Source organism: Sminthopsis crassicaudata, chromosome 4 (assembly GCF_048593235.1).
Source record: "Sminthopsis crassicaudata isolate SCR6 chromosome 4, ASM4859323v1, whole genome shotgun sequence".
NCBI classification, from domain to species: domain Eukaryota; kingdom Metazoa; phylum Chordata; class Mammalia; order Dasyuromorphia; family Dasyuridae; genus Sminthopsis; species Sminthopsis crassicaudata.
In genome coordinates this window covers 426,724,455-426,741,807 of record NC_133620.1, presented here as the reverse complement: position 1 = coordinate 426,741,807, position 17,353 = coordinate 426,724,455, and the positions used below count along the sequence as shown (strand labels likewise).

Sequence of the window (17,353 nt, the reverse complement as noted above, 5' to 3'; positions counted from 1 at the left end):
ACTTATTGCGAATCAATGTGGCTCCATCAGCACCCAGTTTTTGAGATGGATTGTAGGTCTTTAGCCCATAAGTAGTCTGCAAGGCATCATAAAAGCTGTGTGGATTGTGACTATCAATGTAAAATTAAATTTCATCTGCCTTCTTACCGAGTCAAGAATCCTGCATCTTTGTGCTTTGCTTACACTTTACTTTTGATGGGGTTAAATGATGCCTTCTAGAGATGAGATATCCTTCTGGTAAACCCTATGGAGTTGTCATTTTTTTTGTTTCTGCATTTCCCTTCATTTTCATCAAGCCAATCTTGATGTTTGTGAGTGTTCTGACTCTGATGAGTAAATATGGTGCTGCACACCAAATCTCTGATAACTACCCACTCCTTTTCTGCTTCAATGCTGCCAGCCATGTGTTGGCTCAGCATTTTTCCCCTAGTTAGCAACAAACTTCCTGCTTGAAGCTGCACTTAATCTGTTGACATTAAGTCTTCTGGTAGTTGCCTTGCCTTGGAAGCTTTGCTTTTGTTGCATTTGAATATTTAACTTGGAGAAGATAAATCTATTATCAGTCCAGCACTTAACATGACACATTGCCTTCATCATTCTCATATCCTGTTTGGGATTCTATTTGGAATTTAAAGGAAGTCAGACAATCAAGTAGATGGAAGAGTGAATAACATTCCAGAAATGGGAGACAGCCTACGAAAATACCTAAAGCTGAGAAATGGAATATCTTGTTGGTGAAAACAGCCAAGAAGTCTAGTGTCACTGGATGGAAGAATATGTGTTGAGAATAAGGTGTAAGAAGACTGGAAAGGGAAAAAGGTCTAGATTATAAAGGACTTTGAATGCCAGGCAGAGCATTTTGTATTTGGTCATGGAGGCAACTGGAACCATGTAGGGTAGTGACATGATTGGATCTGTGTTAGGAGAATCATTTGGGTGGCTGAATGGAGGATGGGTTGGAGTGGGGATGGACTTGAGACAGGCAGACCCACCAGTTGGTGTTTTGATAGGCCAGATGATGAAATGAGGACCTGCACCAAAGTGGTGGAGGTATTAGAGGAGAGAAAGAGATAGATATAAGATATTTATATAATACATACATATACATATATAATTCCCCTATAGTTTGTGTTACAACAACGTCTATGTACTTCTATGGCCCAACTCCCAGATTCACTGTAAACAAGGCAATTATTCTTTAGTCTCAGATGAATTAGTGATGTTTTTACTACCTGCTTTGAAGGACTTGTCAATTGAAGGAATGGTGTTGTGTGGTGCCTAATTGGTGTCTGTAATGTGGCCTAAAAGCCTTAGACTAAAAGTACTATTTAGAAGTAAAGCATTATTATCTCTTGTACACATAATGCTACACTTCCTGCCTTTAGTTGTTTAGAGTTACGTTAATGTTGTTCCAGTAACTAGTAGGGTTCAATGCCTGAGGTGATAATATTTATTTAGTGGGTGAAAAAATGCTTACCTCACCTGGGTGTCTTGAGTCTTAATTAATTAATGTTTATACAACACATTGGCATCCTAACCTAAAAGGATAAGGATAAAATATTGATAACCCCTTATTTAGTTCCTGTGTTGTTTAAATGGTGACTGCCCTACTTCAGCTGTTGGGTTGAGGTAATGCATATTTTGAGATCTAATTGATTACTACTTATAAATTGTTTCGTGATCCTTAGAAGAAAGGTACTAAGTCTTCATCTCCAGAATAAATGGGCTGTTTTGTCAAATAATTGGTTTAAACATACACAAAACACACACACATAAACATACACACACATCCATCATTGAGGGATTTCAAACAGAACTTGAATTGACCACTTCTAAGGGGGTATAGTAAGTGTAAATTGTGTTAATGGCATCTAAAATCTTTCACCTATCATTTTGTGACTTAGTGACCTTGGCAGTTAACAAATTCAGCATTATTGGATATCTACTATATGTGAGGCAGTATATATACATATATATATATATATATATATATATATATATATATATATATATATCTTCCAGGTTTTCAAAGTCAATCTAGGTTTTCTAGTCAATCTATGTATAGTTTTGTGCAACAAATGAAGGGTACATCCATAATGGTGAAAGAACCAGAGACTACCACACAAGGTTTGATTCAAGAAAATAGGAATGTTTAGCCTAGACAACAGAAAGATTAAAGGCATAAAAGCCTTCTTCAGTTAGTTTTAGTTTAGTGTTACCATTAATTAGACTTGTTCTTCATGGCTCCAGAAAAAAAGAACTAAGAATAGTGTTTGAAAATTACAGAGACACAAATTGATTCTCAATATAAAGAAAATCTTCCCAACAATTAAAGGTGTTCCCAATGGAATAGATGTAACTCAAACACACTAAGACCCAAATAACAAAATTCTTATCTCCCCAATTCCTTTACCAAGCCTCGAATGCTGTGAATTTAAGGATGTTTGAAAAAAGCATATTAAAAAGGACTTATATTTCCTTAATTCTGAAAGCTATATTTTAATAAAATTCAAGATTCCAACTAATTCTTTTTTTGAAGGTGGGGGGAGAAAGATAATCAGGATTAAATGACTTGCCCAGTGTCATCCAGCTAATAAGTGTCTGAGGACAGATTTGAACTCAGGTCCTCCTGATTTCAGAATTGGTGCTCTATTGTGTTATCTAAGGGTTTCTCATAGAATTAATTCATATTAAGCTTGTAGTTAACTAAAATCACAAGATCTTTTCAATACAAACTGAAGACTAGCTATGTCTCCCCCATTTTGTACTTGTGCAATTGATTTTTTTTTTAACACTTTACATCTATGCCTACTGAAGTTTATCTTATTGGATTTAACCTAGTGTGCCATCTAGCCTGCTGAGGTCTTTTGGATTCTACCATTCAGGATATCTACTGCTCCTCCCAGTTTTGAGTCAACTCCAAATTTGGTAAATATGCCATCTAAACCTTTATCCAAGTCACTGGTAAATAGTAAAGACTTAGCACATGGCTAAGCATAAAATACTGGAGTCCTACCAACTTAATATCTAATATTCACTACTATTTGAGCCTACATCTAATTGTATTATCAACATCCCAATCCCACCTCCATTTCTTCACTACTTCCAAAAAAACAAAAATGAGAGTCTAGGTAGTCTATCCCTTTCTCTTTCTCCTTTTTTCTCCCTTTTCCCTCTTCCTCCCTCCCCATTAACACAATTGATAGAAACACTGGAACAAGAGTTCAAATCCAGCTTTAGATATTTATTAGCTATTTAAGCCTGGGCAAGTCTGCTTCCGTTTCCTTATTCATGAAATAGAGATAATAATAGCACCTATCTTTCAGTATTATTATGAGAATCAAATGAGATTAATATTTGTAAAACTTTTCATAAAACTCAAAGAGCTATGAAATATTATTACTTATACATTCATAAGTATAAAATACACATGTATAACATGTATGCACATGTATATATTTATGTGTATGGTATGTATATAAATATGTGTTTCCCTGATCTACCAGTTTAGTAACCTTCTCAAAAAAGAAAATAAACATCAGAATAAACTTCATCTGTCATGATCTTGATAAAGTCCTGCTGTGCCTTTTTTTTTCTTAAACTCCTTTTTCTAAAAAACAAGTAAACAAACAAAACTTCTATTTCCAAACATTTTCTACATTTCTTTGATAATTTTGTATAAGAATTTCTCCAAAAATTGGAGGTGAGCTCACAGACTTATGGTTTGCTAACCAATTTCTTCCCTTTTTGAAAATTGGTCCATTTTCCCTTTTCCAGTCCTTTAGTACTTCTCTTATTCTCCATTAGGATTCGGATATCTCTGATAGAACTGTTTGGCTCTATCATCAGCCCGTGTTTCCAGCACCTAACTGGTAATTTATCTGGCCAACTGAGTTCAGTGAAGGTTCACCACTAGATAGATACTTTCTCACTAGTTCTCTTCATTGGTTATCAACTTTCCATTAACAATTTTTGTTCTGTCATTTCCAATGTCCAGGTCATTGTCCTTAGCCATGAAAACAGAGGCCAATTAAGAACTGAGTAACTGTCATCTTTCTGTTGCCAATTATCAGTATCCCATTGAACCCAAGCAGCAATCCTATCTTTTCTTTGAAAGTCTTAAAGATGAAAATTTGAAGAACTTTTTTTATTATAGAACTTAACGCCTAACTCATCCAGTCTTTTTTTTTTTTTTTTTTTTTTTTTTTTTTTTTTTTTGTTCTCACCTTTTCTTTCGAGCCTCAGAGTTCTTTCCGGGCTCTAGCTTTCATGACATTATTCTGAAAGACTGTGCCATACTCTTATTCAGCCTCTGTTACTTGCCTTATATTATTTGATGAATTCCATATATTCCACATGAGTCTCTTTTAACATCTCTTGCTTTCTTACTCACAGGAATGATATTCAGTCTTAATTCTAGTAGATATTAAACACACTTTTTTTTCTTTGATAGAAAGGTGGAAGGCATAAACCCAAGTTATAGGATCATACATTAACTATTAAGTTAGAAGAGGCCCCAGAGGCCATTTAGTCCCATCTCCTTATTTTACAGAGATTAGACTTGCTCCCCCCCTGACATAATGAGTATCAGAAGCAACAAGGTGGTATTGTGGAGAGAGAGTCAGGATAGTTCAAAATTCAAATCCAACCTTGGATATTTACTAGCTGTGGGAAATAAATTACTTAGCCTCTTTCTCAATTTTCTCTTCAATAAATGAGGGTGATTATAGCAGCATTTACTTCCCAGTGTTGTTGTGAGTTTTATTAAAATAAGATATTTACAAAGTGCTTTGGAAACTTTAAAGTTCTATATAAATTCTAGCTTTAAAATAGTAGAATGGTTCTTTGATTCAGAAGTCAGTGCTCTTTCCACTGTGCCATGTTGCTACTATCCCCCTTTTAAGACTTTTAAAACTAGATTTGCAAGATATCTGATAGATACTTTTTTAAACCAACCTTTGTTTTGTGTATTCCATCCCATTACAGGGGGTTGTCATCCATTTATGGTATGGTCCATAAATCCAAATTCTGTCTTCAGACAACATCCTTTAACTATTGTCAGTTCAAATTTTCACTCCTGTTCCTCTTTACCTTTAAAAGGAAACGATGAACCAAACACAAACCTAAGTCTCTATGACTTCAGTTTCTTTCCCAAGACAATGGAATCTTTGGAAATACTTTCTTGGTTCCTTCTGGACGTATCATTTGTGACCACGTGAGTCACCAGAGGTATTAGTAATCAGGCAGTTTGACAAGTCTTGGGAGGTTCTGTCATGCCTTGGATGTGTGCCCAGCAAGACAACAGATCTTTCATCATTTGAGGCTGACAAATAGCTGCCTCAGTATCCCTAAGTATGAAATCACCAACCACCATTACTTTTCTCTTTTTCTTCCTGTAGCCGCTACTGGATTAGAGAAAGCTGGTAGAGAAATGGATAGCGCACTCCAGTATAGGCAAGAAAACCTGAGTTTAAATTTGATAGCACACACTAACTGTGTGACCCTCTGCAAATTGTTAAGCTCTTTTTGCCTCAGTTTCCTCAACTATAAAATAATAGCACTTACTTCTCAGAGCTGTTATGAGAATTAAATGAAATAATACTTGTTAAAACAAAAACAACAACAACAACAACAACAACAACAAAGCTTAGTACAATGCCTGGCACGTGATAAATTCTATATAAGTGCTTATTCCCTTACAGCATTTTAGAGATGTGCCCATCTAAAGAGAGATGCTCTTTCAATTGTAGAGTCTGTGGCTTTAGAATTTATCATTCTTTACAAGATAAGCAGTTACTTCCTACTTAGAAAGAACCTCAAATCTTTTTCTAAGTTTTAAGTGTGGAGATGTCATGTTTTCCTCTCCTTTTTCCATCTGTATTCTGCTCTCTACCCTTTTAATAAAGGTCAAATTTCTCTTCAGTCACTTCAGATCCTGTCTCTCCTCCACCTTTTCTGCAGGGAAGTCTCATTTTTGGGTTTTGTTTTAAACATTTCATTGCTCCTGATAGCCTAAAGGATAGAGAGGCATTCCAAGAATGTTTCATTTTCTGTTTTATAAGGGAGAACTATTTGTAATTGGAACATAGAGATAGCCCATCAGTTGGCTGGGGGAGAAATATATACATTGGAAACTTAATTAAAGGCATTGCAAATAGTTCTCTGCTCTCTCTACTGATAGTGATTCTCAGTCTTGTTTTTTTGGTCTGATCATAAGTATTTACATTCCACGTCCAAAGCACCTCCTTAAGAATTTTACAATCTTTTGTTCCCTTTTAACCTCTTGAAAACCACACCAGACTTCCCTTTGTCCCAGTATACTTTGTCATACTTCCTTTAATTTTTCTCACTAACTTCTTGTTTTACAGGTTTCTTTTACCTACAATTTACTTTAACAATTTATTTTAATTAACCTTTCTTAGTTACCTTTTATGTTTTATTTGTCCTAGGGCCTGGCACATAATAGATGTTTAATAAAGAGTTTTGACTGACTGATTTATGAACTACTTTCTTGTATTCTTTATTAAGTATATTCCATCCCTTAGTCTTGCTCTTTTTTTTGTGCAATCTTTTTCCCCCCATAAAGTTTGGAATTAGATTCTAGATAATAAAGATTGTTTTCCTTCAAAATTTCCTCCTCTTATTTTTTTCTAGATTCCTTTAACTGCTCTTTCTACCTTCAGTTTATCCCTCTTCAAATTCATCTTCCACAGAACTCTTATTTACTTATTACTGAATGGGCAGATTCTATTTCCACCATCTGTGAGAGAAGGAAAGGAAAATGGAAACAATTTTACATCCCCCCAACTATGTCACCCTTCTTCATAAGCTAAGGTACCAGTTATATCACAATTCTACTCAGAATCTTTCAATAACCTTTCCATTTTCCTACAAAATTTAAACTCTTGGCATTCATTCAATGTCTTTCACAAACTGGCTCCAACTTGCCTATTCAGCCTTCATACTGCTCTCTTTTTCACATTTGACATTCCAGTCAAACTCAATCTCTTGTTTTAGTCCTGTTCCCAACCCCAATTTAAGTTCCTCCTTATTTCAAGAGTTACCCAAGTCAGGTGATAATTCTTTCACAAAGCTTTTCTTCTTTTTCGTTTTATCTTTTTAAACTATTTTTAATATTCTTTTTTTTCAATTTTGAGTTCAAAAAACTCTTTCTTCCTTCTTTCCCCTACATGGCAAGCAATTTTCTATATAGATTATATATGTAGAGTCATACAAAACACATTTCCATATTAGTCATGTTGCCAGAAAACAAACTAAAAGCCAAGATAAAAAACTACAAGAAAAATAAAGTTAAAAAAAATCCTTTCAGACTTTACTTTTTATCATATAAGTTTTCTCAGGTTTTTCTGAAATCATCTTATTTCTTATAACATAACAGTCTTCATTACAATCATACACCATAGCTTGTTCAGCCTTCAATTTCCACTTCTTTGCCACCACAAAAAGAACTACTGCAAATATTTTTGTACATATGAAGTTTTTTTCTTCTTCAATCTCTTTGAAATACCTATCTAGTAGCATTGTTGGGTCAAAGGGTATGTGTAGTTTTATGTCTTTAGGTATAGTTACAAATTGTTTTCTAGAGTGATTGGATCAATTCACAAACTTCACAACTCCCCCTATATTTTAGTGTCCCAATTTTTCCACATCCTTTCTCAAACATTTGTCATTTTTCTTTTCCTTCCTGTCATATTTGCCAGTCTGGTATGTATGAGGTGTTACCTCCAACTTTGTTTTTCCTTCTTTTTTTTTTTCGTTACAGCTTTTTATTATTATTTTAAAATTTGTTTTATGTGCATATACTGTTTTTATTTTTTTATTTTTTTTTTTACAAAGTCTGATTCTTTTTGTACATCAAAATAACTATTTGGACATGTATACATATATTGTATTTAACTTATACTTTAACATATTTAACATGTATTGGTCAACCTGCCATCTGGGGGAAGGGGTGGGGGGAAGAAGGGAAAAGTTGGAACAAAAGGTTTTGCAATTGTCAATGCTGAAAAATTACCCATGCATATATCTCATGAATAAAAAGCTATAATAAAAATAAAATAAAATGCTTTCCAGTGTTTCCAACAATTTTTATCAAATATTTTTTCAAAAGTTTGTATATTTCCATTTTTTAAGTACAAGTTTAGTATGGTTACTTACTACTGTGTATGTATATCTAATCTGTTCCACTGATCTACTATTATATTTCTTAGTATATTTCTTATTTCTTAGTATTTGTTATAATGATTATCATTTTGTAATATAGTTTGAAATTTATTGTGGCTATGCTACTTTCCTTCATATTTTTTTCATTGATTCCTTGATAATCTTGATATTTTGTTCTTCCAGATGAATATTATTTTTTCTAGTCCTATAAAATAATTTCTGGTAGTATGATTGGTAAATTAATTTAGATAGAATTATCATTTTTATTATATTGGTTTGGCCTCATAAGCAATTAATATTTCTCCAATTGTTTAGAGTTTAATTGTTTTGTTATTATCTTATTATTTATGTGAAAATTGTTTTGTAATTGTATTCATAAAATTCCTGGGTTTGTTTTAGCAGGTAGACACCCAAGTATTTTATCAGCAGTTATTTTAACTGGAATTTCTATCTTTTCCTGCTGGACTTTGTTGGTAATAAGTAGAAGTGCAGATGATATAGGTTTGTTTTATATGCTGCAATTTTGTTGAAGTTGTTAATTGTTTCAAATAGTTTTTAGTTGTTTCTCTAGGATTCTCTAAGTATATCATCACATTATCTTCAAAGAGTGATACTTTTGTTTTCCTGTCGCCTATTCTAATTCCTTTAATTTCTTTTTCTTAATGCTACAGTTAACATGTTGTATGCATGTACAATGTTGAATAATAGTGGTGATAATGGGCATCCTTTATTTACATTCCTGTGTATTGGGAAGACTTTTAGCTTATTCCCATTACAGATAACTCTTGCTTTTGGCTTAAGGCAGATACTACTTATAATTTTAAGGAAAGCTCCATTTATTCATATGCTGCCTAGTAGTTTTTTAAAAAATAGGAAAGAATGTTGTATTTTGTCAAAAGTTTTTTCTGCCTCTACTGAAATAATCATGTGAACTTTTTGGTTTTGCTATTGCTATGGTCAATTAAAAACACAGGAAAGCATAGGAATAAATTGAGTATTTCTTAAAGTGATAAGTAGTAACATTACTACTTATAAAATAGTATAAGCAAAAGAGTTTAGAGATAGAGTAGCAGTATATTTTTTTGACTTGGATCAGCAATTTCACTTGTGTGAACTTTTAGTAAAGAAATTCCTTCTATCAATGTATATCAGCAATTGTTCTGCAAGTCATATATTTTTAGAGCACTGCCTGGAACACTGAGAGGTTAATTCAATTATTCATAGTCACAGAACCAGTATATGTCAGAGAGCAGACTTGATCAAGCCCCAGATCTTCTTGGCTTTGCATTTGTCTCTATCTCTAAAAGTGTTTATGTTGCTTTTCAGCAGTATATTATTTATATCATAATTCAGGTTAATAATTTTAGCAGTTGTAAGTATTACAATAAACCATTTACTAGGTGCCAAAAATTCACTAAGCATTCCATAAAACAGGAATGTCTACACGCTAATTATACATGTGCCTCCTGGCTAAATTTGGTAGAAGAAATTATTTCAGATTTTTACAGTGTAAGAAAAACTATGGCTAAGGCTTGAGTTAAAATTTGCTTCCCTTAATGTTTCATGGAGAAACTCCTCTAACAAATGACTCTCATCAGTTCAGCAGAATTTTTTCCCTGGCTTTAAAAATAGAACCAATGTAAATACATTTATAACAGCTGGTCACCAAATCCATGTATCTGCATGGAAGAAATACCTTTATTTCTTAGACTGGCTATAAATAACACATCCATCTGGCTCTCTCTGAAGTACTGAACAACTTTTTTTGTGCCTTCCTTATGACATTAAAACAATAGCAAGTTGAAACCAATACTATATTCAAAGGTATATGGTTACAGTTAAAGAGACTTTGCATTTGTAAGAAACTTACAATTCAGAGATAAGGTTATCAGGTCTGATTACATGAGAGTAATCAAATGTAGTCATTATAGAAGCAGCATAGATCATCTTACATTTGAAAATAGTTTAATCTAGAAAATTGAATGTGCAATACCTGGATACCACATCAGAGGATACCTGACTCCTGAGTGTGGCCTAGGATGTGTGGTTTTACTGAACAGTCATTTATTCTCTTTCCTGGGTAGAAGCCCTGAGATAAGAATGAAGAAAGGAAATGTGAACATAAAAACATAGTCCATTCAAGTATTTGTGAACACTTATAAATGCAGCAGGGATTCAGATCAAATCAGAAGTAAGTTGTGTAGTTGGAGTCTTCTGAGTAAATTTTTCTTGTACTTGAGAAAACCTGGAAGAAACAAGGAATCACCATGATTTTTTTTTAAGAGGTGATGCAGGCCCAAATTTATTTTGCCAATGGGAATGGTAAAGCAGGGTTGAATGTGAAATCAATTGTACATTTGTTGCTTTCTCAATGGCTATCACCGTGATTTTTGAAACCCTCTTTTTTTTGTTTTGCTATTCACCTCTTTGCAGGCTTAAATGGCTTGCTCAGAATCACACAGATATTTTGAAGTCAAATTTAAACTCAAGAAGATGAGCCTTCTAATTCCACTCTGCCACCTATTGCCTTTCATCTTGACTTTTGTCTCTAGACTTCCAATAAGAAGAGTAAGAATGACATCTTGACCCTCTGCCTCACTTAAACCCAATTCCCATGTAGGTCAACACATCACCCATGATGTCATTGCTTCTCTTTGAAAAGGATGAACAACAACCAGCTCGTCACAAATTGCCAATTGTGGGAGAAAAAAGATGGCTTATAATTAGAGAAGGTTCTGTTTTTCAAAAAGTCCAGCAAAAAGGTCAGTCTGTGACCTCTATAACCCATGTACAGTGAGTGAGCTTCCAATTGCTGACAAAAGGTTTTCTCCTATTTATCTCAGCTCTAATGAGGTCTAAGAGTGAGAGAATGTGTAGTGCATAACTTTTACGCTAGAAAGAAGCAAAGTGGGATTGTGTATTAAAAGCTCCCCACCTTAGATTCTACCCTTTTTAGATGTCATAAGTCTATCAACAGAGTGTCTGCATTGTTGGGTCATTATCTCCTGCTTTCTCCTGAATGTGGTTACAAAGGTAGGAAGGAGGGGTGTTGGAAATGAGAATTGGGACAAGAGAGTCCTTGTAGTACAATCTGGACACTCTGGACACCCCCCAGGGGGTGGGGGGCAACAATACAGGCCTGATTTCTCCTCCTCCCTCTTAGTCATAGGGCCCTTCCTAAATTGAATGGAAAACTGGTGTTCTAATTCAGAACTGATGGGGTTGGGGGGTGAGATTACGGCTGCTTGAAGGAAATGACCACTGTTATTATTTCAATGACAAGGTCAATCCCCTAATGTAGAACTTTATATTCTCACCCAATTGGTTTATTGAGTTAAAAACAAAACAAAACCCTATGGACCACAAATTATTCAATGACACTTTTCAACTTTTAATTCTGAGACAAATTTGATTTTCTCTTCCACAGATAGTTCTAATTGATCCCATCAGATTTCTAATCAGCTTAACCATCTTATTACACTGGAATAACCTCTCATCAGGATTCATTTTCTTACTCCAAAGGTTACACTAAATTTCAATGCCATAACAAAGTAAAGCACTTAAGGGAAAGTTGTCTACAAGGCTGTCACTTTATCACTTCTTTGGTGAATGTCCAGGCAGAAGTGTTGTATAAGATTGCTGGTGGCCTACAGCTAGAGACATTTGTGAATTATTGCCAAGCACATAATAGCTATTGCATCTGCTGGAGCAGTTAGTATACCCAAAAGAGTTAGCTGATTTCAGTATAATCTACTGGATTTCTAGACAGGTTGTGTTCAGTTTTTAGGTGGAATCTCTTTTGCTGATATTTTGAATTCCAAGGTTGAGCTAGCTGTCAACTCTGAAGAGTTGTTTCATTTCTTTCCAGATCTCCGTAAAGAGTTCATTAAAGTACTTAGAAATGTGGATGGTTCAAGAAAAAAAAATATGAAAAAAAAAAGAACTGTTTTTAAAAGTGTCATGTAAATGATGAAAGGAACATCTACTCCTGGCTTATCTAGGCATCCTCTTACTCCTAGTCCTCCCTCCCATCCCAGCCAGGAGGGCATTGGAATAAATGATAGGTTTTTTATTTATTTAAATATGAATATTTTCTAAAATCTGAAAATGTCAAATTTGAATACTTAAGATGGTTGAAAATGGGTAGGTACTCTACCAAGTAAGAAGTTTTATAGTAAAGAGAATCAGTATATAAGGACATGAGACATGATAAGTAAGTCTTGGGTTATAGCCTGACATGTAAAATATCTGACAAAAGTAAACTAGATCCACTTTGATGTTGTCTGGCTTTTTATTTAAGAATTTTTAATTTCCATATTTAAGTATTTTATAGAGATTTAGTTTTTACAATCAAATATGGTATTTGAAAAGAGAATTTTAATGTAGATCTCATTTTTTTTTCATCAAGCTACTTAAGTTTTCCTCCTGTTCCCAAATAGAGGCATCTGTACTTTCACTGTTGTCCTTTGAATATTTTGACTGTGGAACTTTTGGTAAGGACAAAATAAAGCAATTCTGTGTGGGAGTACTGCTAGCCCTGCCCTAGCTTAAGTTGAAATTTACTTCGTTTGTGTCTCCTGTAAAACTTAGGGAAAATTTTATTTTATTTTTTTTGTCATTTAGCCTTAAGTTATAGTCATATAGTTTTCAGTTCAGTAGAGTCAATTATGACTCAACTTATCTAGATGGGCTTCATTTTAAAGTCAATTATGTTCTTTAGAAGTTATAAATCAAAGTTTTATAAGTAGAATAATTTGAAAATGTGCCAAGAGAGCTTCCCATTTAAAGAAAACCTGTGGTTTATTTAGTTCTTTTGAAAAACAAAGCATCTTTAAAAAATAAAGCAACTAATAACTCTCTGCTTTTTAAATTTGTTTTTTGTATGTTGGGTTTTCAAACATACCAAGTGACATTTGCATTAATATCTGCCTGGAGCACATTTGCTCAATTTTAATTCATATATAGTTTGTTTTTCTTCATTAGAGAGCTTTTAAAAAAAAGTTAAGTCCTTTAACAGATCATTCAAATATTCAAATTCTCTTAGAGAATTCTAGAGATAAGAGAATATAAGAGCTTATCTAGCTCAACCCTATAATTGTAGAGATGAGGACAGTAGACACAAGAAAATTGCCTGAGTGCCACAAGTCCCTTGATTGGTTGTGTCAGAACTGATTTTCAGAACCACTCGGCTCTTCCACCAGATAAACCAAGATTATTATTGTGCTATTTCTGAGAAGTACTGGGTGGATTTTGGAACTGGAAGGGACAAACAGGAAGTTTTTCAAAATTTTCAATACCGAAGATAGAGGTAGACCAAGGGGAGTGGATTGGGGGGGGGGGTTGCTTCAACAACAAATTTATTTTGCAAACATTAAGTACCCATTAAGTTCAAGACACTGCTAAGTCCTGGGTAGGTACAAAGACAAGCATGAAACACATGAAAGTCACATATTTTATATTTTAGCAGAGGAATACACTCGTGTGTGTGTGTGTGTGTGTGTGTGTGTGTGTGTGTGTATGTATGTATGTATGTATGTACTTACCATTTAATGGCAAGAAAATTAGGAAGGCTTTTTAGAAGGAATGGCTTCTAAACTAATGGCCTGGAAAAGATGACAAGGATTTTGAAAGACATAGATAAAGAGAGAGGTATGTGACAAGTAGATGGGATGGCTTGTGCAAATGTGCTGAGGAAGGAGATGGCATGTTAATTCAGGAAACAGATGAGCAGTAAATATGAGGAGCCATCAGATCATGAGCAGGGGAATATATGAAATAAATTTGAAAAGTTGGAGGTAGATTGTGGTAATTCTTGAATTAGGAATAGAAACCTACTTTGTATCCGAAAGGCAATTAAAGATATTTGAGCAGGGGAATAACACTGTCAGCTCCGTGCTTTAGGATGATAGGTTCAGATGCTGCTTCAGCACATTCAGTACAGTAGAGATGACATTTTGGTCATAATTCTGTCCTTTTCTGGGCCTTCCTCATTCAGTGTGTAACAGGAGGAAACTCTATGGCCAAAGAAAGTCAAGGACTGGGAACATGGACTCCAGTAGTGATTTCTAACTGAAAGGGTCATATGACTTAAGTGTGGAAGGAAAATAAATGAGGATCAATTAAATTTTAATTTATTTACATTTTTAAAATGCAAACGATTGTTTCATAATTTTTTAGAAATTGTTTTGTTTATATTTGAAGATGAGTTTCTAAAATGCTTTGGGAAGCCATACTCTCAGCGTTTTCTTAAATATGATGGCAAATATTTATAATTTTTTCCATCTTCAGTTAGAGGTAAGTGACAGTCAAGATTCAAAGAAAGAAAATAAACCTGGGGTTTGGGGGTGGAGCAGAGAGAGAATCTTTCTCATTCCATATTCATTTTATATATTTGATTGAGGGGTTAATATGGTACTGATAATAGATTAGACTTTGTTAAACTAAGTGCCTCTCCACTGGCAAATGCACTTCTCTTTAAAAAGATCCATTATTATTTTTTAACTTATATTTATTATGATATTACTTTTATTTTTAAAAAATTATTGCTATTATTATTTATTACTTTTTATTTATTATTACTTTATTTTGACTTTGTTTGCAAAGATGTGCCTGGGATAGTTACATATTACTGCTTCGAATGATTCTGATGAATTTTAACTGTGAAGTTGTTTTTTCATGTCTCACAGAATAAGATTTATACAATAAATTAAAGCATTCAATGAAAAGGATCAATGAAAATTGGAGGAAATCTAATTGCCATTAGTCAAGATAGCAGGAAGTTCAGTGCAAAAGAACAAATTGAATACTCATGGATGATTTGGATTTATCTGGAGATACAACTGATAAAGAGCAAGAGGACTTGCCTTATGATGGGGATCTGATGGAGAATACTGAGCTGCTCCATCCCCACACTGATGAGATTTTTCCCTCAATAAAAGATATGTCTGAAGCTTTCCAACAGTCAGTCTTTCTAAATGCAGAAATGCCTCAAATAGACATTCTAAGATGTGCAAATGGCACTTTCCTTGAAACTTCTGTAACTAAAAAGCACAGTGAAGAAGAATGCTACACTAGATATTTTGATATTCCAACTTATAAGGAGCCTTCACACTCAAAAATTTCTGATATTTTACTCCACCATCTATCTAAAAAAGAGTTCTCAAATGCCATTCAGCATGTTGATTATAAAACTTGTCCTGAGGTATCAATTGAAACTTTTGATGAAACCATTTTTAAAAGCCTTATTCTTCATTGTAATGCGAGTTCTTTGTCAAGAGAAATAAACACAGATCTCTCAGACCAACTTCTCCATAAAAGAAATGCTATGTGTAATCAGTCCAATCAGAGACAACTCACTGAGAATGAAAAGATATTTCATTTTGATTTTGAAGAGCCAGTGATTCCTGAAGACTGCTTTCCAGGAAATCCGTATTTAATAACTGAAAACAGAAGCCTGAATTATCTACAAACAATGTGCAGTGGGCAGACACCCAAAAAATGTTTGTTTGAAAGACTAAGCTCTGACAGTAGACTTAACCATGGCCAAGATCAAGTTCATGATCCTCTTCCTGATTTTTCTCAAGTCACTCCCCAAATCAGAATATCTAAACCTAATAGCCATCATAGATTGGCAACCTCTCCTAACTTGAGTGAGAAATCAGCTGTGGTGAAAGGTGATTTAGAAAGCATGGCTGTGAATTTTCTTGACAGAAAGCCTCAAGAGAATGAAGAAGAAACTATTGAGCTAATGCAATACTTACAGGTAAATGAAATATGACTCTGGGAGGTATTGCAAGCTTTTCACCAGTATGACTGAATCTGGTGGGAAAGCCCTAGGTGGGAGAGTGAGGAGATCCTCAGGCAAAGCCCAGGTTTGACCACTGACATTGGGTACAGCCTCAAGCTGGAGACTTCATATCTCTGGGCCTCAGTCTGTTCCTTTGCAAGTTGAAGGGGTTGGATTAAATAGTTGCTTGGAGTGTTTTTGACTATTAGATGTTCTCTGAAAATCTGTTCTACCTCAGTGGTTCTTTTCTACTTTGAAAAGCTCTCATTGGTGAGGAATGTCACTATGTTACCAGTTAGCTGAGCTACAATAGCAAGATCACTGGATGTACAATCAGAAGACTTGAGTTCAAAATCTGCTTATTACCTATGTGATTTTAGGCAATGACTTCCTCTTTTTCAGCTTCAGTTTTTTTATCTGTAAAATGTGGGAGTTGGGCTAGATAATCTCTAATATTTTTTTTGACTGGAAATTTTATAAACGCTTTAGCTTATATTACAGAATAATGTGTCTAGCCCAACATTTCTTTGCATATACCTCCTATCAATATTAACGGAAGCATTTTTGCATTAAGTTCTTAATAATTTGCTCTAAATCTATAATATTTCTTTGTACATATAAAGTAACTGTGTCAGCAGAGTAAACTTTGAAATACAATATTCTAAATGTTATTTAATGTAATTAATTTTCTTCCCTCCCCTCACATCTTCCAATTCTATGTGAATAAAAGTCAATGACCAACCATGTTGAGGTCCAGAATCTCACTGACCATTTAAGGTTCAATACTAAGGTAAACATATTGCTTATATAATTACAAGAGATAGATTTCCAAATGTGTCTGATTGTCCTGTTTCTGAAAAGTGAATACAACACTGTTGTTCAGAGATGATCAGGGAAGAAAACTCTCTCCACACTTGATCTCTATTCCAAAATTCTCAGCTTCAGCTAAGCTCATGGCTGAGTTTGAGAAGAAAACCAACCAATCCCAACAGATGAAATGTTACCAATTCTGATGCTTCTCTAAGTGCTTCTGGGAATGGGATACCATGTCAAATAAAATGACATATACTCAAGAAAACATTTGCAGGACGGACATCAGGACTCTGATCAATGCAAAAACCAGCCTTGACTTTGTTGTTTGAGTCATAAATTAATAATATGATTGACTCATTGGCTTTTCTGCTAGAAATGAAATAAGCAATAAGCTTGTTGTAGACAATAAAATTCACATTGATAGCATCATCGATTTAGAGCCAGAAAAATCTTAGAAGGCCTCAAATAGAGGGTATGAGTATTCAATTGTCTTCCATTAAGACAAACATTCAAAAGATCCAAAAATATGTAAAAACAATGCCATTCTTCTCACTAAATTTTGTTTTATTT

At 34.2% G+C, this 17,353-nt stretch overlaps 1 protein-coding gene across 1 annotated transcript in view; it reads left to right on the top strand.

Moving 5' to 3' along the window:
• Positions 1–641: 641 nt before the first annotated feature.
• The window catches only part of AKNAD1 (AKNA domain containing 1), a 62,853-nt gene continuing 46,141 nt past the window's right edge, over positions 642–17,353 (top strand). The window contains 3 exon segments of the mRNA XM_074262855.1: positions 642–792; positions 2,842–2,928; positions 14,871–15,946. Coding sequence (XP_074118956.1) covers positions 14,993–15,946 — 954 coding nt within the window. The 5' untranslated portion in view covers positions 642–792; positions 2,842–2,928; positions 14,871–14,992.